The sequence below is a fragment of the Oncorhynchus nerka genome, linkage group LG12, assembly GCF_034236695.1.
Source record: "Oncorhynchus nerka isolate Pitt River linkage group LG12, Oner_Uvic_2.0, whole genome shotgun sequence".
Lineage (NCBI taxonomy): Eukaryota > Metazoa > Chordata > Actinopteri > Salmoniformes > Salmonidae > Oncorhynchus > Oncorhynchus nerka.
In genome coordinates, this window is record NC_088407.1 from 88,539,887 (window position 1) to 88,567,525 (window position 27,639).

General features: G+C 45.5%; 1 protein-coding gene and 1 gene segment (V, D, J or C); one reads left to right on the forward strand and one right to left on the reverse strand.

Annotated features, from left to right (window-relative positions):
• Positions 1–357, reverse strand: part of LOC135574398 (T-cell receptor beta-2 chain C region-like) — a 19,918-nt gene extending 19,561 nt beyond the window's left edge. Inside the window, 1 exon segment of the C gene segment in view lies at positions 344–357. Coding sequence covers positions 344–357 — 14 coding nt within the window.
• Positions 1–27,639, forward strand: part of vti1b (vesicle transport through interaction with t-SNAREs 1B) — a 204,544-nt gene that overhangs the window by 170,951 nt on the left and 5,954 nt on the right. The gene's annotated exons all lie outside the window — the stretch shown is intronic.

Below are 27,639 nucleotides of genomic sequence, written 5' to 3' on the forward strand. Positions count from 1 at the left end.
AGTCTGTTAACTTTAAACTCTGTGTCTCCAGCTTGCTAGGTAGTAACAACTACCCAGCGGCTTCCCTGTTCCATCTATTGCTGTTCACTGGAACCTATGATCACTTGGCTACATAGCTGATGGCTGCTGGACTGTTCATTAATCACAGTACTCCATTTGTTTATTTTTGTTTATATGTTGCCCCTTGCCCCGAACTCAGGCCCTGTGTGTAGTTAACAGACCTTCTCTGCCCATTCATCTCCAGACAGCACACGCCCTTGCTCTCTCTGCCTGGCCGGTTCCCCTATTTCCACTGTGATTCTCTGCCTCTAATCCTATAACAGGGGCTGAGTCCCTGACTTACTGGTGCTCTTTCATGCCGTCCCTAGGAGGGGTGCGTCACTTGAGTGGGTTGAGTCACTGATGTGATCTTCCTGTCTGGGTTGGCGCCCCCCCCCCCTTGGGTTGTGCCGTGGCGCAGATCTTTGTGGGCTATACTCGGCCTTGTCTTAGGATGGTAAGTTGGTGGTTGAAGATATCCCTCTAGTGGTGTGGGGGCTGTGCTTTGGCAAAGTGGGTGGGGTTATATCCTTCCTGTTTGGCCCTGTCCGGGGGTATCATCGGATGGGGCCACAGTGTCTCCTGACCCCTCCTGTCTCAGCCTCCAGTATTTATGCTGCAGTAGTTTATGTGTCTTGGGGCTAGGGTCAGTTTGTTATATCTGGAGTACCTCCCCTGTCCTATCCGGTGTCCTGTGTGAATTTAAGTATGCTCTCTAATTCTCACTTTCTCTCTCTCGGAGGAGGACCTGAGCCCTAGGACCATGCCTCAGGACTACCTGGCATGATCACTCCTTGCTGTCCCCAGTACACCTGGCTGTGCTGCTGCTCCAGTTTCAACTGTTCTGCCTGTGGTTATTATTATTTGACCATGCTGGTCATTTATGAACATTTGAACATCTTGGCATGTTATGTTATAATCTCCACCCGGCACAGCCAGAAGAGGACTGGCCACCCCTCATAGCCTGGTTCCTCTGTAGGTTTCTTCCTAGGTTTTGGCCTTTCTAGGGAGTTTTTCCTAGCCACCGTGCTTCTACACCTGCATTGCTTGCTGTTTGGGGCTTTAGGCACTTTGAGATATCAGCTGATGTACGAAGGTCTACACATTCCCTGGCCCTGGCCCCCAGGGCCCTCCCACACCAAATTCCCTGGCCCAGGCTCCCTAGGTCCCTCCCATAGCACATTCCCTGGCCCCCAGGGCACTCCCACACCAAATTCCCAAGCCCAGGCTCCCTAGGTCCCTCCCATATCACATTCCATAGCCCAGGCCACCTAGAGCCCTCCAACACCACCGGCCCTGTCTCAGACCCCCCAAGGCCCTCCCAAAGCCCCAAACAGCAAGCAATGCAGGTGTAGAAGCACGGTGGCTAGGTTGACTTCCGGGTTGGAGCGAGCGGTCGCATCTGCACTCGGTCCGCAGGTAGTATTACATTTCATTATAGTACAACGGTTTGATTTGTCTAATCTTAGCAATTTCTTCTTAGCTAGCTACATAGCCGTCTTTGTATCATAGATAATTGCGTATTATCGTATTTCGTCGTCCTAACGCAGTCTACACTGCCCTGCAGCTAGCCAGCTAGCTAACGTCCACCGTTAGCTAGTCCACCGTCTACCGATTAGCAGCACAACTATTACACTCAACTGAACGACTTGATTAGTGTAGTGTTAGCTAGCTACATAGTTGTCCTTGCTGTCTTCGTATCCAAGATAATTGTGTAGTTTAGAGTGTGTAGTTTTAGAGTGATTATCTTAATTTACCGAGGTTAGCTAGCCAGCTATTTGTCGTCCTTAACGTAGGAGACACTGCTAGCTAGCCAACAGCTAGCCAACGTCTTCCGAACAGAACTTCCGCACTCAACAATCCGGTCGCATTTCGCTTCGCTCCACAGGTAGTATCACATTTTTCATTTCATTTCATTACAGTACAACGGCTTGATTTGTTTGATCGTAGCTAGCTACATAGCTAGCTACATAGCCGTCTTTGTATCAAAGATAATTGTGTAGTCTTGAGCGATTTCCTAGGTTAGCTAGCCAGCTATTGTCGTTCTTTTAACGCAACGTAACGTAATCAACACTGCTAGCTAGCCAGCTAGCCCCGAATAGCAGCACAGTAGCACAGTAGAAACTATTACACTCAACGGAACGACTTGATTAGTGTAGTGTCAACAACGCAGACACTGCCAGCTAGCCTACATAGTCAACAACGCAGCCTCTGCCAGCTAGCCTACTTCAGCAGTACTGTATCATTTTAATCATTTTAGTCAATAAGATTCTTGCTACGTAAGCTTAACTTTCTGAACACTCGAGACGTGTAGTCCACTTGTCATTCCAATCTCCTTTGCATTAGCGTAGCCTCTTGTGTAGCCTGTCAACTATGTGTCTGTCTATCCCTGTTCTCTCCTCTCTGCACAGACGATACAAACGCTCCACACCGCGTGGCCGCGGCCACCCTAATCTGGTGGTCCCAGCGCGCACGACCCACGTGGAGTTCCAGTTCTCCGGTATCCTCTAGAACTGCCGATCTACGGCCAACAAGGCAGAGTTCATCTCAGCCTATGCCTCCCTCCAATCCCTCGACTTCTTGGCACTGACGGAAACATGGATCACCACAGACAACACTGCTACTCCTACTGCTCTCTCTTCGTCTGCCCACGTGTTCTCGCACACCCAGAGAGCTTCTGGTCAGCGGGGTGGTGGCACCGGGATCCTCATCTCTCCCAAGTGGTCATCTCTCTTTCTCCCTTACCCATCTGTCTATCGCCTCCTTTGAATTCCATGCTGTCACAGTTACCAGCCCTTTCAAGCTTAACATCCTTATCATTTATCGCCCTCCAGGTTCCTCGGAGAGTTCATCAATGAGCTTGATGCCTTGATAAGCTCCTTTCCTGAGGACGGCTCACCTCTCACAGTTCTGGGCGACTTTAACCTCCCCCACGTCTACCTTTGACTCATTCCTCTCTGCCTCCTTCTTTCCACTCCTCTCCTCTTTTGACCTCACCCTCTCACCTTCCCCCCTACTCACAAGACAGGAAATACGCTCGACCTCATCTTTACTAGATGCTGTTCTTCCACTAACCTCATTGCAACTCCCTCCAAGTCTCCGACCACTACCTTGTATCCTTTTCCCTCTCGCTCTCATCCAACACTTCCCACACTGCCCCTACTCGGATGGTATCGCGCCGTCCCAACCTTCGCTCTCTCTCCCCCGCTACTCTCTCCTCTTCCATCCTATCATCTCTTCCCTCTGCTCAAACCTTCTCCAACCTATCTCCTGATTCTGCCTCCTCAACCCTCCTCTCCTCCCTTTCTGCATCCTTTGACTCTCTATGTCCCCTATCCTCCAGGCCGGCTCGGTCCTCCCCTCCCGCTCCGTGGCTCGACGACTCATTGCGAGCTCACAGAACAGGGCTCCGGGCAGCCGAGCGGAAATGGAGGAAAACTCGCCTCCCTGCGGACCTGACATCCTTTCACTCCCTCCTCTCTACATTTTCCTCTTCTCTCTCTGCTGCTAAAGCCACTTTCTACCACTCTAAATTCCAAGCATCTGCCTCTAACCCTAGGAAGCTCTTTGCAACCTTCTCCTCCCTCCTGAATCCTCCTCCCCCTCCCCCCTCCTCCCTCTCTGCAGATGACTTCGTCAACCATTTTGAAAAGAAGGTCGACGACATCCGATCCTCGTTTGCTAAGTCAAACGACACCGCTGGTTCTGCTCACACTGCCCTACCCTGTGCTCTGACCTCTTTCTCCCCTCTCTCTCCAGATGAAATCTCGCGTCTTGTGACGGCCGGCCGCCCAACAACCTGCCCGCTTGACCCTATCCCCTCCTCTCTTCTCCAGACCATTTCCGGAGACCTTCTCCCTTACCTCACCTCGCTCATCAACTCATCCCTGACCGCTGGCTACGTCCCTTCCGTCTTCAAGAGAGCGAGAGTTGCACCCCTTCTGAAAAAACCTACACTCGATCCCTCCGATGTCAACAACTACAGACCAGTATCCTTTCTTTCTTTTCTCTCCAAAACTCTTGAACGTGCCGTCCTTGGCCAGATCTCCCGCTATCTCTCTCAGAATGACCTTCTTGATCCTAATCAGTCAGGTTTCAAGACTAGTCATTCAACTGAGACTGCTCTTCTCTGTATCACGGAGGCGCTCCGCACTGCTAAAGCTAACTCTCTCTCCTCTGCTCTCATCCTTCTAGACCTATCGGCTGCCTTCGATACTGTGAACCATCAGATCCTCCTCTCCACCCTCTCCGAGTTGGGCATCTCCGGCGCGGCCCACGCTTGGATTGCGTCCTACCTGACAGGTCGCTCCTACCAGGTGGCGTGGCGAGAATCCGTCTCCACACCACGTGCTCTCACCAATGGTGTCCCCCAGGGCTCTGTTCTAGGCCCTCTCCTATTCTCGCTATACACCAAGTCACTTGGCTCTGTCATAACCTCACATGGTCTCTCCTATCATTGCTATGCAGACGACACACAATTAATCTTCTCCTTTCCCCCTTCTGATGACCAGGTGGCGAATCGCATCTCTGCATGTCTGGCAGACATATCAGTGTGGATGACGGATCACCACCTCAAGCTGAACCTCGGCAAGACGGAGCTGCTCTTCCTCCCGGGGAAGGACTGCCCGTTCCATGATCTCGCCATCACGGTTGACAACTCCATTGTGTCCTCCTCCCAGAGCGCTAAGAACCTTGACGTGATCCTGGACAACACCCTGTCGTTCTCAACTAACATCAAGGCGGTGGCCCATTCCTGTAGGTTCATGCTCTACAACATCCGCAGAGTACGACCCTGCCTCACACAGGAAGCGGCGCAGGTCCTAATCCAGGCACTCGTCATCTCCCGTCTGGATTACTGCAACTCGCTGTTGGCTGGGCTCCCTGCCTGTGCCATTAAACCTCTACAACTCATCCAGAACGCCGCAGCCCGTCTGGTGTTCAACCTTCCCAAGTTCTCTCACGTCACCCCGCTCCTCCGCTCTCTCCACTGGCTTCCAGTTGAAGCTCGCATCCGCTACAAGACCATGGTGCTTGCCTACGGAGCTGTGAGGGGAACGGCACCTCAGTACCTCCAGGCTCTGATCAGGCCCTACACCCAAACAAGGCCACTGCGTTCATCCACCTCTGGCCTGCTCGCCTCCCTACCACTGAGGAAGTACAGTTCCCGCTCAGCCCTGTCAAAACTGTTCGCTGCTCTGGCCCCCCAATGGTGGAACAAACTCCCTCACGACGCCAGGACAGCGGAGTCAATCACCATCTTCCGGAGACACCTGAAACCCCACCTCTTTAAGGAATACCTAGGATAGGATAAAGTAATCCCTCTCACCCCCCCTCCCTTAAAAGATTTAGATGCACTACTGTTCCACTGGATGTCATAAGGTGAATGCACCAATTTGTAAGTCGCTCTGGATAAGAGCGTCTGCTAAATTACTTAAATGTAAATGTAAATGTAAATGCCACCGGCACTGCCTCAGGCCCCGTAGGGCCCTCCCATACCACCGGCCCTGGTCCAGGCACCCATACTGTCCCAAGTGACCCCTATTCCCTATATAGGGCACTAACCAAGGCCCATAAAGTGCCACTATACAGCATCTTCTAAATGTGTGTTGAGAAACACTCCCTCCTGGTGGAGAACTGAGGAAGTGCACCTAAACCATCTAAACTAGCCACTTATAACAGTATCATTACCATCTGTTTGATATCAAATGGTTCATAACAAGGTGTTGTTGAAGTGGTTGAAGACAGGTGCAGGTGTATAGAGCTGTAGTCAGTATTATATGAGAGGATCAGAGAGGGTTTTTGTAGAGGAGAGAGGGTATAGTGAAACACTGTGCTTCACTAGCAGCACAGAAATACACTGCACTGTCTTCAGCTTCTGTCACTTTGGGAAAATGTAGATACGCCATTTTATTAGCTGCAGCATCTCCACTGACATCAAAACGCCCTTTAAAGGAATCTTCCACCGTTGGACTGGTGAATCTCACATACCCAATGAGTTTCAGACCAGTGTTTTGGGCTGACTGTTGGTACCACAGTATCATGTCGTATCTTTGATCAGTGTGGCTGCAGGTGAGATTAACTTTGTCTTCAGGTCCTTTTAGTATTGCAGTAGGAGTCTGGTGAACTTTGTCTGTTTGTAACAGCCCTGTGGATGAAAACAGACCATATGAAATATACAGTATTACTCAGCATATTGACAGCAATATATTTCAGTAGTAAATCTATCTTTCATGAGGGATGTAGTACCTGTCACCCATAGTGGTAGAGTTGCTACATGTATGAGAAGCTTGATCATGTTGATGGTTCTGGAGAGAAGAGTCACATGGACAAGGAGAAAGGGGTTTCAGATAGTCAGAGATGTCATGTCATCTAGTGGGAGTGTCAAACGTATGTCAGCAACCCAAATGGCACCCTATTCCCTTTCTAGTGCACTACTTTAGATCAGAGCCCATAGCGGGGAGAGGAGAATAAGTCAATAGAGAAGGGGAGCTGAACTGAGCTGCCGGAGGGGAAGGAAATGACATCACTTTGACGTCAGAACTTGTGTTGATATTCAAGCAGATCCCTTGTTCACCTACAGGTCTCCTGTTCAACTTAAAGGTGTATTGTGGAACATACCGGTATCTACATCATTAAAGTATTTGTCTTTTTTAGTCTTTAGATTTGATCTGTGATATAGATTCTGCAGTCATCACACTAGAAATAGGATGTAATTTGAAGAAATACCTGAACCGTTTCTTCAAGACAACAACATCAACCACATTATTTGGTCTAAAGGTTTGATATCACTTTCCTCCATGTGCTCAGACATCTACAGCGGTGGACAGCAGGTGTGCTGGGTGTTGATGTACACTGCAGCTATGGAGTAAAGGATCAGAAGGGGCTTTTGGAGAAGAGAGAAGGGGATCTACATCACTGGACTGACTTCAGATCAGAACAGTAATACACTGGACTGACTTCAGGTCAGAACAGTAATACACTACACTGACTTCAGATCAGAACAGTAATAAACTGCACTGACTTCAGATCAGAACAGTAATACACTGGACTGACTTCAGATCAGAACAGTAATACACTGATCTGACTTCAGGTCAGAACAGTAATACACTGATCTGACTTCAGGTCAGAACAGTAATACACTGGACTGACTTCAGATCAGAACAGTAATACACTGGACTGACTTCAGGTCAGAACAGTAATACACTGGACTGACTTCAGATCAGAACAGTAATACACTGGACTGACTTCAGATCAGAACAGTAATACACTAAACTGACTTCAGGTCAGAACAGTAATACACTGGACTGACTTCAGATCAGAACAGTAATACACTATACTGACTTCAGATCAGAACAGTAATACACTGATCTGACTTCAGATCAGAACAGTAATACACTGGACTGACTTCAGAACAGATGCTGAAGAGATCCTTTTCCAAGGATTTCAATCAGTTTCAGACTATTATCAGCTATTGACTGCTGGTACTATAATATAGTATTGTATAAACTAGTAGTATTGCTGCTGGTACTATAATATAGTATTGTATAAACTAGTAGTATTGCTGCTGGTACTATAATATAGTATTGTATAAATTAGTATAATGACTGCTGGTACTATAATATAGTATTGTATAAACTAGTAGTATGGCTCCATACCAGTATCACTGCAACATTAGATCTTCCCAATAGTGCTGAGGGAACCTGTTGGGCTTTACTGCAGAGAGAACGTCCTGTGAAGAAAATAATAAAATAATATTTAAAACAGAAAGATACAATCTTGACTTAGACACGTCAAATCAAATCAAATCAAATTGTATTTTTATTTGACGTGTCTAAGTCAAGATTGTATCAAATCAAATTTTATTTGTCACATACACATGGTTAGCAGATGTTAATGCGAGTGTAGCGAAATGCTTGTGCTTCTAGTTCCGACAATGCAGTAATAACCAACGAGTAATCTAGCTAACAATTCCAAAACTACTACCTTATACACATAAGTGTAAAGGGATAAAGAATATGTACATAAAGATATATGAATGAGTGATGGTACAGAGCGGCATAGGCAAGATGCAGTAGATGGTATCGAGTACAGTATATACATATGAGATGAGTATGTAAACAAAGTGGCATAGTTTAAAGTGGCTAGTATTACATAAAGATGCAGTAGATGATATAGAGTACAGTATATACGTATACATATGAGATAAATAATGTAGGGTATGTAAACATTATATTAAGTAGCATTGTTTAAAGTGGCTAGTGATGCATATATTTTACATCAATTCCCATCAATTCCCATTATTAAAGTGGCTGGAGTTGAGTCAGTGTGTTGGCAGCAGCCACTCAATGTTAGTGGTGGCTGTTTAACAGTCTGATGGCCTTGAGATAGAAGCTGTTTTTCAGTCTCTCGGTCCCAGCTTTGATGCACCTGTACTGACCTCGCCTTCTGGACGATAGCGGGGTGAACAGGCAGTGGCTCGGGTGGTTGTTGTCCTTGATGATCTTTATGGCCTTCCTGTGACATCGGGTGGTGTAGGTGTCCTGGAGGGCAGGTAGTTTGCCCCCGGTGATGCGTTGTGCAGACCTCACTACCCTCTGGAGAGCCTTACGGTTGTGGGTGGAGCAGTTGCCGTACCAGGCGGTGATACAGCCCGACAGGATGCTCTCAATTGTGCATCTGTAGAAGTTTGTGAGTGCTTTTGGTGACAAGCCGAATTTCTTCAGCCTCCTGAGGTTGAAGAGGCGCTGCTGCGCCTTCTTCACGATGCTGTCTGTGTGGGTGGACCAATTCAGTTTGTCTGTGATGTGTAAGCCGAGGAACTTAAAACTTACTACCCTCTCCACTACTGTTCCATCGATGTGGATAGGGGGTGTTCCCTCTGCTGTTTCCTGAAGTCCACAATCATCTCCTTAGTTTTGTTGACGTTGAGTGTGAGGTTATTTTCCTGACACCACACTCCGAGGGCCCTCACCTCCTCCCTGTAGGCCGTCTCATCTTTGTTGGTAATCAAGCCTACCACTGTTGTGTCGTCCGCAAACTTGATGATTGAGTTGGAGGCGTGCGTGGCCACGCAGTCGTGGGTGAACAGGGAGTACAGGAGAGGGCTCAGAACGCACCCTTGCGGGGCCCCAGTGTTGAGGATCAGCGCGGTGGAGATGTTGTTACCTACCCTCACCACCTGGGGGTGGCCCGTCAGGAAGTCCAGTACCCAGTTGCACAGGGCGGGGTCGAGACCCAGGGTCTCGAGCTTGATGACGAGTTTGGAGGGTACTATGGTGTTAAATGCTGAGCTGTAGTCGATGAACAGCATTTTCACATAGGTATTCCTCTTGTCCAGATGGGTTAGGGCAGTGTGCAGCGTTGTTGAGATTGCATCGTCTGTGGACCTATTTGGGCGGTAAGCAAATTGGAGTGGGTCTAGGGTGTCAGGTAGGGTGGAGGTGATATGGTCTTTGACTAGTCTCTCAAAGCACTTCATGATGACGGAAGTGAGTGCTACGGGGCGATAGTCGTTTAGCTCAGTTACCTTAGCTTTCTTGGGAACAGGAACAATGGTGGCCCTCTTAACCTCTTCAGTCGACCCTCTACTTTTTTGAACATTTTGTTAAAAATCGCGCAACATTTCAGCGCCCTGCTACTCATGCCAGGAATATAGTACGTTCATATGGTTAGAATGTGTGTATAGGAAACCCTCGGACGTTTTTAAAACTGGTTAAATCACGACTGTGGCTATTACATAACGTGCGTTACATCGGAAAGCGCAGGAAAACCTGATCACAGAAAATGGAAATAAATATCCTTGCGCCACTACCGCAATTGTAACAGTGAACGAATTAGATAAGACCGAGCATTCAACTCCCACAGCATCCCCATGTAGTAGTATCTTGTGAATTTAATCATCTTTGATTCTTGGTTGAACCGAAGAGAACCGCTTACCTCCGGTCTCCGCCCAGATCATTCCGGAAGAGCTCTCTCCTGAAATTTTTTTCGAAGACGACAGCTAATGATATCTACAAACGGATGGCTTAAACGTTTACTATACCTAAAGTAGCTACAAACGTATTTGAATGAAAGTTTATCGTCTACTTTTTGAATTTAAAAAAATGACGTTACGCTGTTTTTTTCGTTTATCACACAGTCTACATATAACGATATCTTGGCTTTATATGGCCCGATTTAATCGAAATAAAGACCCAATAGTGTTTATGGGACATCTAGGAGTGCCAACAAAGAAGATGGTGAAAGGTAATGACTGTTTTCTATTTTATTGTGCGGTTTGTGTAACGCCCGAAATGCCGTCCCCTGCTGTGCTTTTCTGTTGTAGTGTATTGGTGCATGCTATCAGATAATAGCTTCTCATGCTGTCGCCGAAAAGCATTTTAAAAATCTGACTTGTTGCCTGGATTCAAGAGTGTAGCTTTAATTTGATACCCTGCATGTGTATTTTAATGAACTTTTGAGTTTTAACTAATACTATTAGCATTTAGCATAGCGCATTTGCATTTCCAGAGCTCTAGTTGGGACGCAAGCGTCCCAGGTAGAGGTAAGAGGTTAACCTCTTCAACCTATGGGGGCGCTATGCCATTATTGGATAAAAAAATGTGCCCGTTTTAAGCGCAATATTTTGTCACGAAAAGATGCTCGACTATGCATATAATTGCCAGCTTTGGAAAGAAAACACTCTGACGTTTTCAAAACGGCAAAGATATTATCTGTGAATGCCCCAGAACTGATCGTACAGGCAAAACCAAGATGAAACTTCAAACAGGAAATGAGCAGGATTTTTGACGCTCTGTTTTACTATCGTCTCCTTATATGGCTGTGAATATGCTGTGATCGAGCTTATGCGCTCTGCCGTTCGTCCAAGATGTCTGCAGCATTGTGACGTATTTGTAGGCATATCATTGGAAGATTGGCCATAAGAGACTACATTTGCCAGGGGGCCGTCCGGTGTCCTTTGTTTAAATTGTTGCGTAATTCCCAGTGGCAATCATTTTACCATGCGATACAGAAGGAGACGCATACTTCCAGGAACGATACATCATTGAAGAGATATATGAAAAACACCTTGAGGATTGGTTCTAAACAACATTTGCCATGTTTCAGTCGATATTATGGAGTTAATTTGGAAAAAAGTTCGGCGTTTGGAAAACTGAATTTTCGTTTTTTTTTTTGGTAGCCAAATGTGACGCACCAAACGGACCTATTTCTCCTGCACAAAAAATCTTTCAGGAAAACTGAACATTTGCTATCTAACTGAGAGTCTCCTCATTGAAAACATCCGAAGTTCTTCAAAGGTAAATGATTTATTGAATGTTTTTGCTGGTTTTTGTGAAAATGTTGCCTGCTAATGCTAACGCTAAATGCTAATGCTAAATGCTAACGCTAAATGCTAACGCTAAATGCTAACGCTAAATGCTAATGCTAAATGCTAAATGCTAGTTTGCTATGGTAGAGAAGCATATTTTTGAAAATCTGAGATGACAGTGTTGTTAACAAAAGGCTAAGCATGAGAGCTAGCATATTGATTTCATTTCATTTGCGATTTTCATGAATAGTTAACGTTGCGTTATGGTAATGGGCTTGAGGCTTGAGGCTGTAGTCATGATACCGGATCCGGGTTGGCTCAACGCAAGAAGTTAAGCATGTGGGAACAGCAGACTGGGATAGGGATTGATTGAATATGTCCGTAAACACACCAGCCAGCTGGTCTGCGCATGCTCTGAGGGCGCTGCTAGGGATGCCGTCTGGGCCTGCATCCTTGCGAGGGTTAACACGTTTAAATGTTTTACTCACCTCGAAGATAAGCCTCTTTCCCACCGTCTCCACTCACATTGAAGTGCTTTTCAAATGATTTCTCCATGGTTATTAACTTGTAATTTGCATTACCAATGAGTTTCATAGCAGTGTCTCCTGCTGACTGTTTGTACCATAGTATCACGTAGTAGTTAGGGATCGTATGGCTGCAGGTGAGTTGAACGTCTCCTCCAGGACCTTCTGTTAGTGCCACAGGCCTCTGATGAACCATGCTACTAAACAACTGCCCTGTGGACACAGCGAGGGAGGGAGAGAGAGGGGAGAGAAGGTGACAGAGAAAGAGAGGAGAGACGGAGAGAGGAGAGACCGAAGGAGAAGGTGAGAAAGATGGAGCAAGAGAAAGGATATTTTATTCAGTTTGATGACATTCGTAGTATCGTTAGGCTTCTCATCGTAAGTGATTTAATACCTGTCACCCAGAGTGGTAGAGCTGCCAGGTGAATCAGAACTCTGAACAACATGATGAAGAAAAAGATAATGATGAAGATGATGAATATGCTGAGGAAGACGATGATGATGTGATATGAGTGTCTCCTGGATGAAGCTCTGAGGTGAAAGGAGATTGGCTGTTGTAGTAGCATGTTTCCTTCAGGGTGGGGGATAGTGACAGTGTTAGAGGGAGTGTCAGGAAGCCTGTACTGTAAAGTTTGCTCATAGGACCTCACTGTGAACATGACTGATTACATTATCATGACAATGAAACCATCAGACAATAGAATAACTAGTGTTAGAGGTCCCCCTACAGTATGTGATGAGACCATCAGACATTAGAAGAACTAGAGTTAGAGGTCCCCCTACAGTATGTGATGAGACCATCAGACATTAGAACAACTAGAGTTAGAGGTCCCCCTACAGTATGTGATGAGACCATCAGACATTAGAGGAACTGCTCTGGATAAGAGCGTCTGCTAAATGACTTAAATGTAAATGTAAACTAGAGTTAGAGGTCCCCCTGTATCACTGTGTTGACTCACAGCACAGAAGTACATTCCACTGTCTCCTGTCTCCAACTTCTTCACTGTGAAAGATCCACTCTTAGCTGTAGTTTTAACTTTTGGATATTTGTCTACATTGAAGGCTCCATAGTCTGGTATGTTATAAGTACTTGTGTAAACTACCTGCTTCATTCCCTCTCATGGAAGCTGTCTGTACCAGTACATCTGGTAGTAGCTAGAGCCCTTAGTGTGACTGCAGTTCATCGGAGCATCACCGTCTTTCGGTTCCCAGAGTATGGTGGGTGTCTGAGTGACTTCACTCTCCTCAACAAGACCTGTAAGGACACAGTGAGAATGAAATCAATAGAGTTAGGTACAGTTAGACCTGAATACATCAAGACTCAGGAACATATGCTTGGAAACATCAATATATATAACTTGAGTAGTCCTTCATTGTAAATAAGAAGTTTGTTCTTAACTTTCCTGGTTAAATAAATGAAACATTATGAAACTGTACATGCAGCACAGAGCAGTGAGACAGTAACAGAGAAGAGAAATGTGAACATGTTTGATCACGTTATATGTGAGAGTGCTGGAAAGAGTCTGGTATCAATGTATATAAAACAAGAGGAGTGTCACATAGATGAATAGATGACAATCAGTAGACCAGGTTCCACCATATTCAACATGTCAGTGAAGTGGGAGGGACTGATGATCTGAATACATCATGCTAATTAGTGGTTCAGATTGTAGAGACATTCACATTATTAAAGTTAGAGGTCCCTCTACAGTCCATGATGAGACCATCAGCTCTTTACATATTATATTATATCCTATAGAGCTCGGGAGCTTGTAGTCCTAAAACACTGCAATGAGTCAGCATTTTCTACCTCTGGTTTGTTGACCATTGCTATGGGAGAAATGAAGGGGGGAAATAATGAGGTTTTGGAAAACAACAGACAATTGCATGGTATGCTTTCGCCATGAAATATTTTTTTGAATCTGACAAGATTAAAAAGAAGTTAAGCTTTTAAATGATATAAGACACTTGTATGTTCATGAATGTTTAATATTAAAAATATTAACTTGAATTGCGCACCCTCCAGGTGTCCAGCTAGCGGGACACCTAGCCCTAATTAACCTAGCCCTAATTAACAATCAGTGCTATGGCATACATAACCATATCATCTACATACAGAAAAATATGAAGGGATTTAATACAAAGACCAATATTATTCATATGAATAGTAAAAAGAGCTGGTCCCAATGCTGACCCCTGTGGTACACCTAATATCCAGGAAACTAGACTCAACACCATCAGAACGCACACATTGTGTCCTGTCTGTCAGATAGTTCTTAAACCATTTGCAAGACTTATTGTCCAGGCCCATTTCAGACAGTTTTTGAATGAGTAGGAAATGTTCAATGGTGTTGAATGCCTTGGAAAAGTCTAGAAATATGGCAGCACAATGACATTTATGACCTAGGCAATTTAAAACATAATCTAAAACAAGTATAACAGCTGAAACAGCATTGCCAAATATATTAGCGAAACGAGATAGGAATCTCATTGGTGTACAAAACACCCCACCCAGCATATTATCGACCAATTAATAAAATGTTGTCATGCTACGTCACGCAGTTGCTAAACTAACCATCACACAATCCCTTCTCAAAGTCGGGATATGAGTCGAGAAAATGTCCTATTTTCCTCAAAAGTACGTATTGTCACGATCCCAAAGCTATACAATATTAGAGATATCCAGTCTATTATCTGCAATGTGGTACTTCTTGTTGACGAAATTCATGCTTATGTATACCCCATCATGATAGATATCCCAGCTAGCACAGTGGATCTGGGTCGATTCCAGCCGAGAGTTAAACTCGGCCGACGTCATGTGGCCCGAGTCTGGGCCGCCTTCCGCAGTATTACTTATGGCTAGGTTGCGGGGATTGATCTCGGGACGATACCGGTGTGAGTTATCTGGCCCAAATGTATTATTTGGTTCTTGGGCCGATTGTGGATTCAGTCTGACAGATGATTAAACGGGCTGCTTTATATAATTTACATTTCATTATTTATTTTTCCATATTTTCTCATTGTTTCTGTGCAGAAAAAATAGAATTAACATTTAAATGAAATTCTTTAAGAGGCCTGTGTAGTATTTTAGAATGTTGATACTTTGTGGATGGAGCCTCCTGAGTGGCGCAGTGGTCTAAGACACTGCATCGCCAGTGCAAACTGCATTGCTAAAGATGCTGATTCGAGACCCGTGCCGGCCACGACTAGGAGACCAATGAAGCGACGCACAATTGTCCCAGCGTTGTCCGAATTAGAGGAGGGTTTGGCTGGCATGGATGCCCTTGTCCCATCACGCTGTAGTGACTCCGGGAGCATACATGCTGACACAGTCACCAGGTGAATGGTGATTCCTCTAACAGATGTTTTTCTTCTGTGGATTTGTATCATTTGTATGTATAAAATGTATAAAATTCATATTTAAAATGACTAAATCAGCTAATTTTGTATACATATATTTATGTTTGCATCGGGTTGCTTCTGGCTGAATTCCGGTAGACGGATTCCCCCCGATGTAATTGTGGAGATTCATCATTGCTAGCTGGGATATCAGAGCAGCTTCAGTCTCTAGTACACCCCATCATGGTAGATATATCAGAGCAGCTTCAGTCTCTAGTATACCCCATCATGGTAGATATATCAGAACAGCTTCAGTCTCTAGGTTTACCCCATCATGGTAGATATATCAGAGCAGCTTCAGTCTCTAGATTTACCACATCATGGTAGATATATCAGAGCAGCTTCAGTCTCTAGGTCTACCACATCATGGTAGATATATCAGAGCAGCTTCAGTCTCTAGGTCTACCACATCATGGTAGATATATCAGAGCAGCTTCAGTCTCTAGGTTTACCCCATCATGGTAGTTATATCAGAGCAGCTTCAGTCTCTAGTATACCCCATCATGGTAGATATATCAGAGCAGCTTCAGTCTCTAGGTTTACCCCATCATGGTAGTTATATCAGAGCAGCTTCAGTCTCTAGTATACCCCATCATGGTAGATATATCGGAGCAGCTCCCGTCTCTAGGTCTACCCCATCTTGGCAGAAATATCAGAGCAGCTTCAGTCTCTAGGTCTACCCCATCATGGTAGATATATCAGAGCAGCTTCAGTCTCTAGGTCTACCCCATCATGGTAGAAATATCAGAGCAGCGTCAGTCTCTAGGTTTACCCCATCATGGTAGATATAGCAGAGCAGCTTCAGTCTCTAGGTTTACCCCATCATGGTAGATATAGCAGAGCAGCTTCAGTCTCTAGGTTTACCCCATCATGGTAGATATATCAGAGCAGCTTCAGTCTCTAGTATACCCCATCATGGTAGATATAGCAGAGCAGCTTCAGTCTCTAGGTTTACCCCATCATGGTAGATATATCAGAGCAGCTTCAGTCTCTAGTATACCCCATCATGGTAGATATATCAGAGCAGCTTCAGTCTCTAGGTTTACCCCATCATGGTAGATATATCAGAGCAGCTTCACCTGCTGATACCACAGTATGGTGTTGTAGCTGGGGAGAGTGTGTTCCACCTGCTGATACCACAGTATGGTGTTGTAGCTGGGGAGAGTGTGTTCCACCTGCTGATACCACAGTATGGTGTTGTAGCTGGGGAGAGTGTGTTCCACCTGCTGATACCACAGTATGGTGTTGTAGCTGGGGAGAGTGTGTTCCACCTGCTGATACCACAGTATGATGTTGTAGCTGGGGAGAGTGTGTTCTACCTGCTGATACCACAGTATGGTGTTGTAGCTGGGGAGAGTGTGTTCCACCTGCTGATACCACAGTATGGTGTTGTAGCTGGGGAGAGTGTGTTCTACCTGCTGATAGCACAGTATGGTGTTGTAGCTGGGGAGAGTGTGTTCCACCTGCTGATACCACAGTATGGTGTTGTAGCTGGGGAGAGTGTGATCCACCTGCTGATACCACAGTATGGTGTTGTAGCTGGGGAGTGTGTTCCACCTGTGATCCACCTGGAGATACCTACCCCAGTATGGTGTTGTAGCTGGGGAGAGTGTGTGAACAGGACAGCAGTTTCTCCAGAACTCCGAAATACTGAAGATGGAGACTGAAGAACGCTGGAACAGAGCAGTTCACCTGTTACAGAAGAGGAGAGAGAGACCTGTTTGTTATAACTACTGTAGTCATTCAGGAAGTATATGGAATTATAGATTATTTTAGACGGTATCTAATCTGTGATCAAGAATAATCAAGAGATTCACGTTCACAGGTAGAAAAATATCCAACAGTGAAAGATTGTTAGTTCAACACTGAGTCCAGATGAACATTCAAAAGGACATGGATCTTCAACTCTCAGACTCCTTACTACACACCATAGTTTACTGTGGTACTGTGTCTGGTGAGTCCACATGGATTAGTTGAGCTGTACCTCCACCTACAGGAAAGACATGATATCATACCATACTGTATCATGGTCTCCTGTATATCAGAGGGAACCTCCCCTTTCTGTTAGACCAGCTGGTGAGTGTTTTGGCATTGAATCAGAGTCAGATACAGTGTGATGTTAATACAGGTGTGATTAGTCTACAGTACACCAGGGAGGAGGTTTTTGTAGAGCAGAGAGGGAGATCTGATGCACTGTGTAAACTAGCAGCACAGTAATACACAGCACTGCTATTTGGAGTTAGTTGTTTGATGGTTAAGGTGCTGGTACCACCTGCATTAGCATCTCCTTCTATATCACATCCAGCCTCAGGAAATGCAGTTTTCGCTGTCATGTATCCTAAATACACAAATTCTCTGTAGTTGGACTGCTTGTACCAGAGGATGAGATCATAGCCTGATATACTATGTGAACACTCCATCTTAGCCGACTTTCCCCGTTTCTTGTACAGGGATGCAGGACTCTGGTAAACCTGGTTACTGAGAGAAGAACCTTAAGGGAGAGAGAAAGAGAAAGAGAGAGACAGAGAGAAAAAGATTGAGAGAGAGAGAGAGAGAGACAACCATGTTTACTTGAAACATCAAAACCAATCAAATTAGGATATTAGTAGTTGATGAAATCAATGAACTGAATACCTGCAGCCCAGGCTGTGTAACCCATGGTGATGGAGATAAGAATTCTGATCATGTTGACTCACTGTTAAGGAGACAGAAAGAATGAGACAGACAAACCACTCCACATGAATTAGAGGTGGCTTCTCATCAACTCATCTCAGTGATCTTATAGAGGGATGCTGCCTCCTTATGAGAACATCTAAAACATCAGAGACCTGAGATGAACCCTGCAGGAGGAGTCTATGTGGGACAGGAAGCAGGGTTTAGTAGAGCAGAGAGGGAGATCTGATGCACTGATATCTGGAGGTAGTTGATTGATGGTTAAAGGAAATATTCACCCATTCTGAATGTTCTATTATTTTATCTCTGAGTGAGGTCCTATCGATGCCATGGGTCATTTCATGTTTTAATGTGTATCTGAGTTGTTGGCATTCAAGCAGGCAGACATTGGTCTGGTGTGACGTAGGACTGTGATGAAGTGATAAAGAGTGGCCCACCTCCCGGCCCGCTCAGTGATCACTTGGCTACACAGCTGATGTCTTCCGGACTCTTCCCCAACACTGCATGAACTACACTAGTCCACCGGATCCTTGCAGTAAGCTCTGGACCTTGGCATCGCATCATCGCTGCTAGCTAGCTGCTACCGAGAGGCTATAGTGGCTAACGCCCCTGTCCTAAAGCTAGCACCAGTTAGCCGTGAGCCAGGCGCATCTCACAGCTAGCAAACTAAATTACTACAACCACAATACTTCTTTCGCCAACTGGCCTGGACCCTTTGCCGACACAAAGCCCTGCCGTTCCACCACGACTGGTCTGCCGACGTAACTCCATCGGCTGTGCCCCCAACCGGCCTTTGCCAGACGTCGGAGCAGGTGCTTCTACTAGCCCCAGTCTGCTAACTTTAAACGCTGTGTCTCCAGCTTGCTAGGTAGTAGACGTGGGAGCAGGTGCTTCTACTATCCCCGGCCTGCTAACTCTAAACGCTGTGTCCCCAGCTAGCTAGGTAGTAGACGTCGGAGCAGGCGCTTCTACTATCTCCGGCCTGCTAACTTTAAACGCTGTGTCCCCAGCTTGCTAGGTAGTAGATGTTGGAGCAGGCACTTCTTCTAGCCCCAGTCTGATAACTTTAAACGCTGTGTCTCCAGCTTGCTAGGTAGTAACGACTACCCAGCAGCTTCCCTGTTCCATCTATTGCTGTTCACTGGACCCTATGATCACTTGGCTACATAGCTGATGGCTGCTGGACTGTTCATTAATCACAGTACTCCATTTAGTTTATTTGTTGTTTATCTGTTGACCCTAGCCTCCAACTCAGGCCCTGTGTGTAGTTAACAGACCCTCTCTGCCCATTCATCCCCAGACAGCACACGCCCTTGCTGTATCTGCCTGGCCAGGTCCCCTCTTTCCACTGGGATTCTCTGCCTTTAACCCTATTACAGGGGCTGAGTCATTGGCTTACTGGTGCTCTTCCTTGCCGTCCCTAGGATTGGTGCGTCACTTGAGTGGGTTGAGTCACTGATGTGATCTTCCTGTCTGGGTTGGCGCCCCCCCTTGGTCTTGCCGTTGCGGAGATCTTTGTGGGCTATACTCGGCCTTGTCTCAGGATGGTAAGTTGGTGGTTGAAGATATCCCCTCTAGTGGTGTGGGGGCTGTGCTTTGGCAAAGTGGGTGGGGTTATATCCTTCCTGTTTGGCCCTGTCCGGGGGTATCATCGGATGGGGCCACAGTGTATCCTGACCCCTCCTGTCTCAGCCTCCAGTATTTATGCTGCAGTAGTTTGTGTCGGGGGGCTAGGATCAGTTTGTTATATCTGGAGTACTTCTCCTGTCCTATCCTGTGTCCTGTGTGAATTTAAGTATGCTCTCTCTAATTCTCTCTTTCTTTCTCTCTCTCGGAGGACCTGAGCCCTAGGACCATGCCTCAGGACTACCTGGCATGATGACTCCTTGCTGTCCCCAGTCCACCGGGCCGTGCTGCTGCTCCAGTTTCAACTGTTCTGCCTGTGATTATTATTATTTGACCATGCTGGTCATTTATGAACATTTGAACATCTTGGCCATGTTCTGTTATAACCTCCACCCGGCACACTCAGAAGAGGACTGGCCACCCCACATAGCCTGGTTCCTCTCTAGGTTTCTTCCTAGGTTTTGGCCTTTCTAGGGAGTTTTTGCTAGCCACCGTGCTTCTACACCTGCATTGCTTGCTGTTTGGGGTTTTATGCTGGGTTTCTGTACAGCACTTTGAAATATCAGCTTATGTACGAAGGTCTAAATGAATAAATTTGATTTGATTTGATTTGACCTGTTGTTGTTGTCTTAGCTGATTAGCTGCTGTTGTCTTACCCGTTGTTGTCTTAGCTAGCTCTCCCAATCAGCATCTGTGATTGCTTTATGCCTCCCATTATGTCTCTCTCAAATGTCAATATGCCTTGAATATTGTCATTTGGATAGTTATCATTGTTTTAGATTACTGCGGAGACCCTAGTCCCACTCAGCATGATACCTCCTTTGTCCCACGTCCCAGCCATCCTCAGGTCTCTACCACTCAGCCATCCTTAGGTCTCTACCACTCAGCCATCCTTAGGTCTCTACTACTCAGCCATCCTCAGGTCTCTACCACTCAGCCATCCTCAGGTCTCTACCACTCAGCCATCCTCAGGGCTCTACAACTCAGCCATCCTCAGGTCTCTACCACTCAGCCATCCTCAGGGCTCTACCACTCAGCCATCCTCAGGTCTCTACTACTCAGCCATCCTCAGGGCTCTACAACTCAGCCATCCTCAGGTCTCTACCACTCAGCCATCCTCAGGGCTCTACAACTCAGCCATCCTCAGGTCTCTACCACTCAGCCATCCTCCGGTCTCTACTACTCAGCCATCCTTAGGTCTCCACAACGCAGCCATCCTCAGGTCTCTACTACTCAGCCATCCTCAGGTCTCTACCACTCAGCCATCCTCAGGTCTCCACCACTCAGCCATCCTCAGGTCTCTACCACTCAGCCACACACACTGATACTGACACACTTCACATACACATATACACACACACTCATTCACCCATGCTTAGTCACTCAATACAATATGTAGCCCTTGTATCTGATCATGTCTGGACAGAGAAAGTATAAGGCCCCTCCCAGCCAGATTCCCTGGCCCTGGCCCCCAGGGCCCTCCCACACCAAATTCCCTGCCCCAGGCTCCCTAGGTCCCTCCCATACCACATTCCCTAGCCCAGGCCACCTAGATACCTCCAACACCACCGGCCCTGTCTCAGACCCCCTAGGGCCCTCCCATACTCCCGGCCCTGTCTCAGACCTCTTAAGGCCCTCCCATACCACCGGCCCTGCCTCAGACCCCCTAGGGCCCTCCCATACCACCGGCCCTGGTCCAGGCACCCATACTGTCCCAAGTGACACCCTATTCCCTATATAGTGCACTAACTTTGACCGGGACCCATAAAGTGCCACGATACAGCATCTTCTAAATGTGTGTTGAGAAACACTCCCTCCTGATGGAGAACTGAGGAAGTGCACCTAAACCATCTAAACTAGCCACTTATAACAGTATCATTACCATCTGGTTGATATCAAATGGTTCATAACAAAGTGTTGTTGAAGTGGTTGAAGACAGGTGCAGGTGTATAGAGCTGTAGTCAGTATTATATGAGAGGATCAGAGAGGGTTTTTGTAGAGGAGAGAGGGTATAGTGAAACACTGTGCTTCACCAGCAGCACAGAAATACACTGCACTGTCTTCAGCTTCTGTCACTTTGGGAAAATGTAGATACGCCATTTTATTAGCTGCAGCATCTCCACTGACATCAAAACGCCCTTTAAAGGAATCTTCCACCGTTGGACTGGTGAATCTCACATACCCAATGAGTTTCAGAGCAGTGTTTTGGGCTGACTGTTGGTACCACAGTATCATGTTGTAATTTGAAACAGTGTGGCTGCAGTTGAGTTGGACTTTATCTTCAGGTCCATTTAGTATTGCAGTAGGAGTCTGGTGAACTTTGTCTGTTTGTGACAGCCCTGTGGATGAAAACAGACCATATGAAAGATACAGTATTATTAGCATATTGACAGCAATATATTTCAGTAGTAAATCTATCTTTCATGAGGGATTTAGTACCTGTCACCCATAGTGGTAGAGTTGCTACATGTATGAGAAGTTTGATCATGTTGATGGTTCTGGAGAGAAGAGTCACATGGACAAGGAGAAAGGGGTTTCAGATAGTCAGAGATGTCATGTCATCTAGTGGGAGTGTCAAACGTATGTCAGCATCCCAAATGGCACCCTATTCCCTTTCTAGTGCACTACTTTAGACCAGAGCCCATAGAGGGGAGAGGAGAATAAGTCAATAGAGAAGGGGAGCTGAACTGAGTTGCCGGAGAGGAAGGAAATGACATCACTTTGACGTCAGAACTTGTGTTGATATTCAAGCAGATCCCTTGTTCACCTACAGGTCTCCTGTTCAACTTAAAGGTGTATTGTGGAACATACCGGTATCTACATCTTTAAAGGATTTCTCTTTTTATATAGATAGAAATGGAGTAATGGAATTTGACATTGTATAATGTATGTTAATGAGTGGTGACACTAAACTGTCAATACTGGTATACTGTACCAGGACAGATATCACCTTATGCCATCATCCATCTGTGTTTATTAATTGGCACTGAGTCAAAGTCAAACCTCAGATGCAGGTGTTCTGAGCCGTGGTCTAATATTACCATCAGACAGGGTTTTAGTAGAGAACAGGAGGAAGTCTACATCACTGTGTTGGCTGGCTGCACAGTAATAAACTGCACTGTGTTCAGGTCCTCTCAGACTCACTAGATGAAGATAAGCCTCTTTCCCACCGTCTCCACTCACATTGAAGTGCTTTTCAAATGATTTCTCCATGGTTATTGACTTGGTATATGCATAACCAATGAGTTTCATAGCAGTGTCTCCTGCTGACTGTTTGTACCATAGTATCATGTAGTAGTTAGGGATCATATGGCTGCAGGTGAGTTGAACGTCTCCTCCAGGACCTTCTGTTAGTTTCACAGGCCTCTGATGAACCATGCTACTAAACAACTGCCCTGTGGACAGAGAGAGAGAGGAGAGAGAGGGGAGAGAAGGTGACAGAGAAAGAGAGGAGAGACGGAGAGAGGAGAGAAGGTGAGAAAGATGGAGCAAGAGAAAGGATATTTTATTCAGTTTGATGACATTCGTAGTATCGTTATGCTTCTCATCGTAAGTGATTTAATACCTGTCACCCAGAGTGGTAGAGCTGCCAGGTGAATCAGAACTCTGAACATCATGATGAAGATGATGAATATGCTGAGGAAGACGATGATGATGTGATATGAGTGTCTCCTGGATGAAGCTCTGAGGTGAAAGGAGATTGGCTGTTGTAGTAGCATTTTTTATTTTTATTTTATTTCACCTTTATTTAACCAGGTAAGCAAGTTGAGAACAAGTTCTCATTTACAATTGCGACCTGGCCAAGATAAAGCAAAGCAGTTCGACACATACAACGACACAGAGTTACACATGGAGTAAAACAAACATACAGTCAATAATACAGTAAAAAAAACAAGTCTATATACAATGTGAGCAAATTAGGTGAGAAGGGAGGTAAAGGCAAAAAAGGCCATGGTGGCAAAGTAAATACAATATAGCAAGTAGAACACTGGAATGGTAGTTTTGCAATGGAAGAATGTGCAAAGTAGAAATAAAAATAATGGGGTGCAAAGGAGCAAAATAAATAAATAAATTAAATACAGTTGGGAAAGAGGTAGTTGTTTGGGCTAAATTATAGGTGGGCTATGTACAGGTGCAGTAATCTGTAAGATGCTCTGACAGTTGGTGCTTAAAGCTAGTGAGGGAGATAAGTGTTTCCAATTTAAGAGATTTTTGTAGTTCGTTCCAGTCATTGGCAGCAGAGAACTGGAAGGAGAGGCGGCCAAAGAAAGAATTGGTTTTGGGGGTGACTAGAGAGATATACCTGCTGGAGCGTGTGCTACAGGTGGGAGATGCTATGGTGACCAGCGAGCTGAGATAAGGGGGGACTTTCATGTTTCCTTCAGGGTGGTGGATAGTGACAGTGTTAGAGGGAGTGTCAGGAAGCCTGTACTGTTTTTATTTCACCTTTATTTAACCAAGTAGGCCAGTTGAGAACACCTTTATTTAACCAGGTAGGCAAGTTGAGAACACCTCTATTTAACCAGGTAGGCTAGTTTAGAACACCTTTATTTAACCAGGTAGGCAAGTTGAGAACACCTTTATTTAACCAGGTAGGCTAGTTGAGAACACCTTTATTTAACCAGGTAGGCTAGTTGAGAACACCTTTATTTAACCAGGTAGGCTAGTTGAGAACAAGTTCTCATTTGCAACTGCAACCTGGCGAAGATAAAGCATAGCAGTGTGAACAGACAACACAGAGTTACACATGGAGTAAACAATTAACAAGTCAATAACACAGTAGAAAAAAAGGGGAGTCTATATACAATGTGTGCAAAAGGCATGAGGAGGTAGGCGAATAATTACAATTTTGCAGATTAACACTGGAGTGATAAATGATCAGATGGTCATGTACAGGTAGAGTCCCTCTACAGTCCATATTGGTGTGCAAAAGAGCAGAAAAGTAAATAAATAAAAACAGTATGGGGATGAGGTAGGTGAAAATGGGTGGGCTATTTACCAATAGACTATGTACAGCTGCAGCGATCGGTTAGCTGCTCAGATAGCTGATGTTTGAAGTTGGTGAGGTAGATAAAAGTCTCCAACTTCAGCGATTTTTGCAATTCGTTCCAGTCACAGGCAGCAGAGTACTGGAACGAAAGGCGGCCAAATGAGGTGTTGGCTTTAGGGATGATCAGTGAGATACACCTGCTGGAGCGCGTGCTACGGATGGGTGTTGCCATCGTGACCAGTGAACTGAGATAAGGCGGAGCTTTACCTAGCATGGACTTGTAGATGACCTGGAGCCAGTGGGTCTTACGAATATGTAGCGAGGGCCAGCCGACTAGAGCATACAAGTCGCAGTGGTGGGTGGTATAAGGTGCTTTAGTGACAAAATGGATGGCACTGTGATAAACTGCATCCAGTTCGCTGAGTAGAGTGTTGGGAGCCATTTTGTAGATGACATCGCCGAAGTCGAGGATTGGTAGGATAGTCAGTTTTACTAGGGTAAGCTTGGCGGCGTGAGTGAAGGAGGCTTTGTTGCGGAAAAGAAAGCAGACTCTTGATTTGATTTTCGATTGGAGATGTTTGATATGAGTCTGGAAGGAGAGTTTGCAGTCTAGCCAGACACCTAGGTACTTATAGATGTCCACATATTCAAGGTCGGAACCATCCAGGGTGGTGATGCTAGTCGGGCATGCGGGTGCAGGCAGCGATTGGTTGAAAAGCATGATCTGAATACATCATGCTAATGTTCCGATGGCGTAGCAGTTGGACGTGTGTTTTGTCTTGTCCCGTCCTGTATAGTGTAAATATAGTTTTTCCTCGTTTTTTTCTGTATATATTTCGTACATATTTTAATCTCACTTTCCAACTACAGGCTGAATATACTCTCCTGCAACCCGCATCACCCAATGTGGTACGGATCTGCTTTTTCTATACTTTAGAATCGGAACCCTCATCAGAAGCTAGCCAGCTAACTAGCTACTAGCTACTAGCTAGTAGCTAGCCACTGCTAGCGGTCTTCAACGCTAACTAGGACACCAGCGCGACATCTACCCAAAGCATATCAGATGGCTTTTTCTCTACCACATCTCCGGATTCCTTCCTTCCTGCAAGCTCTGAACCTTTACACCGGATCATCGCAACTAGCTAGCTGCAATCCGAGTGGCTACTCCTGGCTAACGTCTCTGTCCCAGAGCAAGCACCAGTTAGCCTGGAGCTAGCCTCGAGCTAAGCCCATCTCCCGACTAACCGAAGAGGTCCAACAATACCTATTTTGCCAATTGGCATGGGCTGCTTTATATAATTAACATTTCATTATTTATTTTTCCATATTTTCTCATTGTTTCTGTGCAGAAAAAATACAATTAACATTTAAATTAAATTGTTTAAGAGGCCTGTGTAGTATTTTAGTATTTTGATACTTTGTGCAAGATAATTGATAAGCATTAAGAACTTTGTGGATGAAGCCTCCCGAGTGGTGCAGCGGTCTAGGACACTGCATCGTAGTGCAAACTTCGTTGCTACAGATGCTGGTTCGAGACCCGTGCCAGTCACGACTGGGTGACCCGTGAGGATACGCACAATTTGCCCAGCGTCGTCCTAGTTATTGGAGGGTTTGGACGGCAGGGATGTCCTTGTCCCATCGCACTACAGTGACACCTGTGGTGGGCCGGGCACATGCACGCTGAGACGGTCACCAGACACAAAATGTTTCATTTTGTGGATGAGTATAATATGTATGTACAAAATAGCAATATTTAAAATGACTAAGTCGAGTAATATTGTATACATTTTTTAAATTTGTTTTGTGTCGCTTCTGGGGAGATTCTGGTAAGATGCCGGCAAAGTTGGCTGAATTCTGGTAGAAAGACGTTGGCCGTTGCACTTGGGCTGCATCCTTATGTAATACATGTATCACCAGCCACTTTAACTATGCCACTTTGTTTACATACTCATCTCATATGTATATACTGCACTCAATACCATTTACTGTATCTTGCCTATGCAGCTCTGTACCATCACTCATTCACATATCTTTATGTACATATTCTTTATCCACCTTGTGTCTATAAGGTAGTAGTTTTGGAATTGTTGCTAGATTACTTGTTGGTTATTACGGCATTGTCGGAACTAGAAGCACAAGCATTTCAGCTACACTGGGGAGCATTAACATCTGCTAACCATGTGTATGTGACAAATAACATTTTATTTTATTTTATTTTATTTATAGAAGCCCCACACCATCCTGCAGAAGAGACATTTATAGAAGCCCCACACCATCCTATAGTAGAGACACTTATAACATGCCTGCTACTACCACAGTATGGTGTTGTAGCTGGGGAAAGTGTGTTCCACCTGCTGATACCACAGTATGGTGTTGTAGCTGGGGAGAGTGTGTTCCACCTGCTGATACCACAGTATGGTGTTGTAGCTGGGGAGAGTGTGTTCCACCTGCTGATACCACAGTATGGTGTTGTAGCTGGGGAGAGTGTGTTCCACCTGCTGATACCACAGTATGGTGTTGTAGCTGGGGAGAGTGTGTTCCACCTGCTGATACCACAGTATGGTGTTGTAGCTGGGGAGAGTGTGTTCCACCTGCTGATACCACAGTATGGTGTTGTAGCTGGGGAGAGTGTGTGAACAGGACAGCAGTTTCTCCAGAACTCTGAAATACTGAAGATGGAGACTGAAGAACGCTGGAACAGAGCAGTTCACCTGTTACAGAAGAGGAGAGAGAGACCTGTTTGTTATAACTACTGTAGTCATTCAGGAAATATATGGAATTATAGATTATTTTAGACGGTATCTAATCTGTGATTAAGAATAATCAAGAGATTCCCGTTCACAGGTGGAAAATATCAAACAGTGAAAGAGTGTTAGTTCAACACTGAGTCCAGATGAACATTCAAAAGGACATGGATCTTCAACTCTCAGAGTCCTTTCTACACACCATAGTTTACTGTGGTACTGTGTCTGGTGAGTACACATGGATTAGTTGAGTTGTAACTCCACCTACAGGAAAGACATGATATCATACCATACTGTATCATGGTCTCCTGTATATCAGAGGGAACCTCCCCTTTC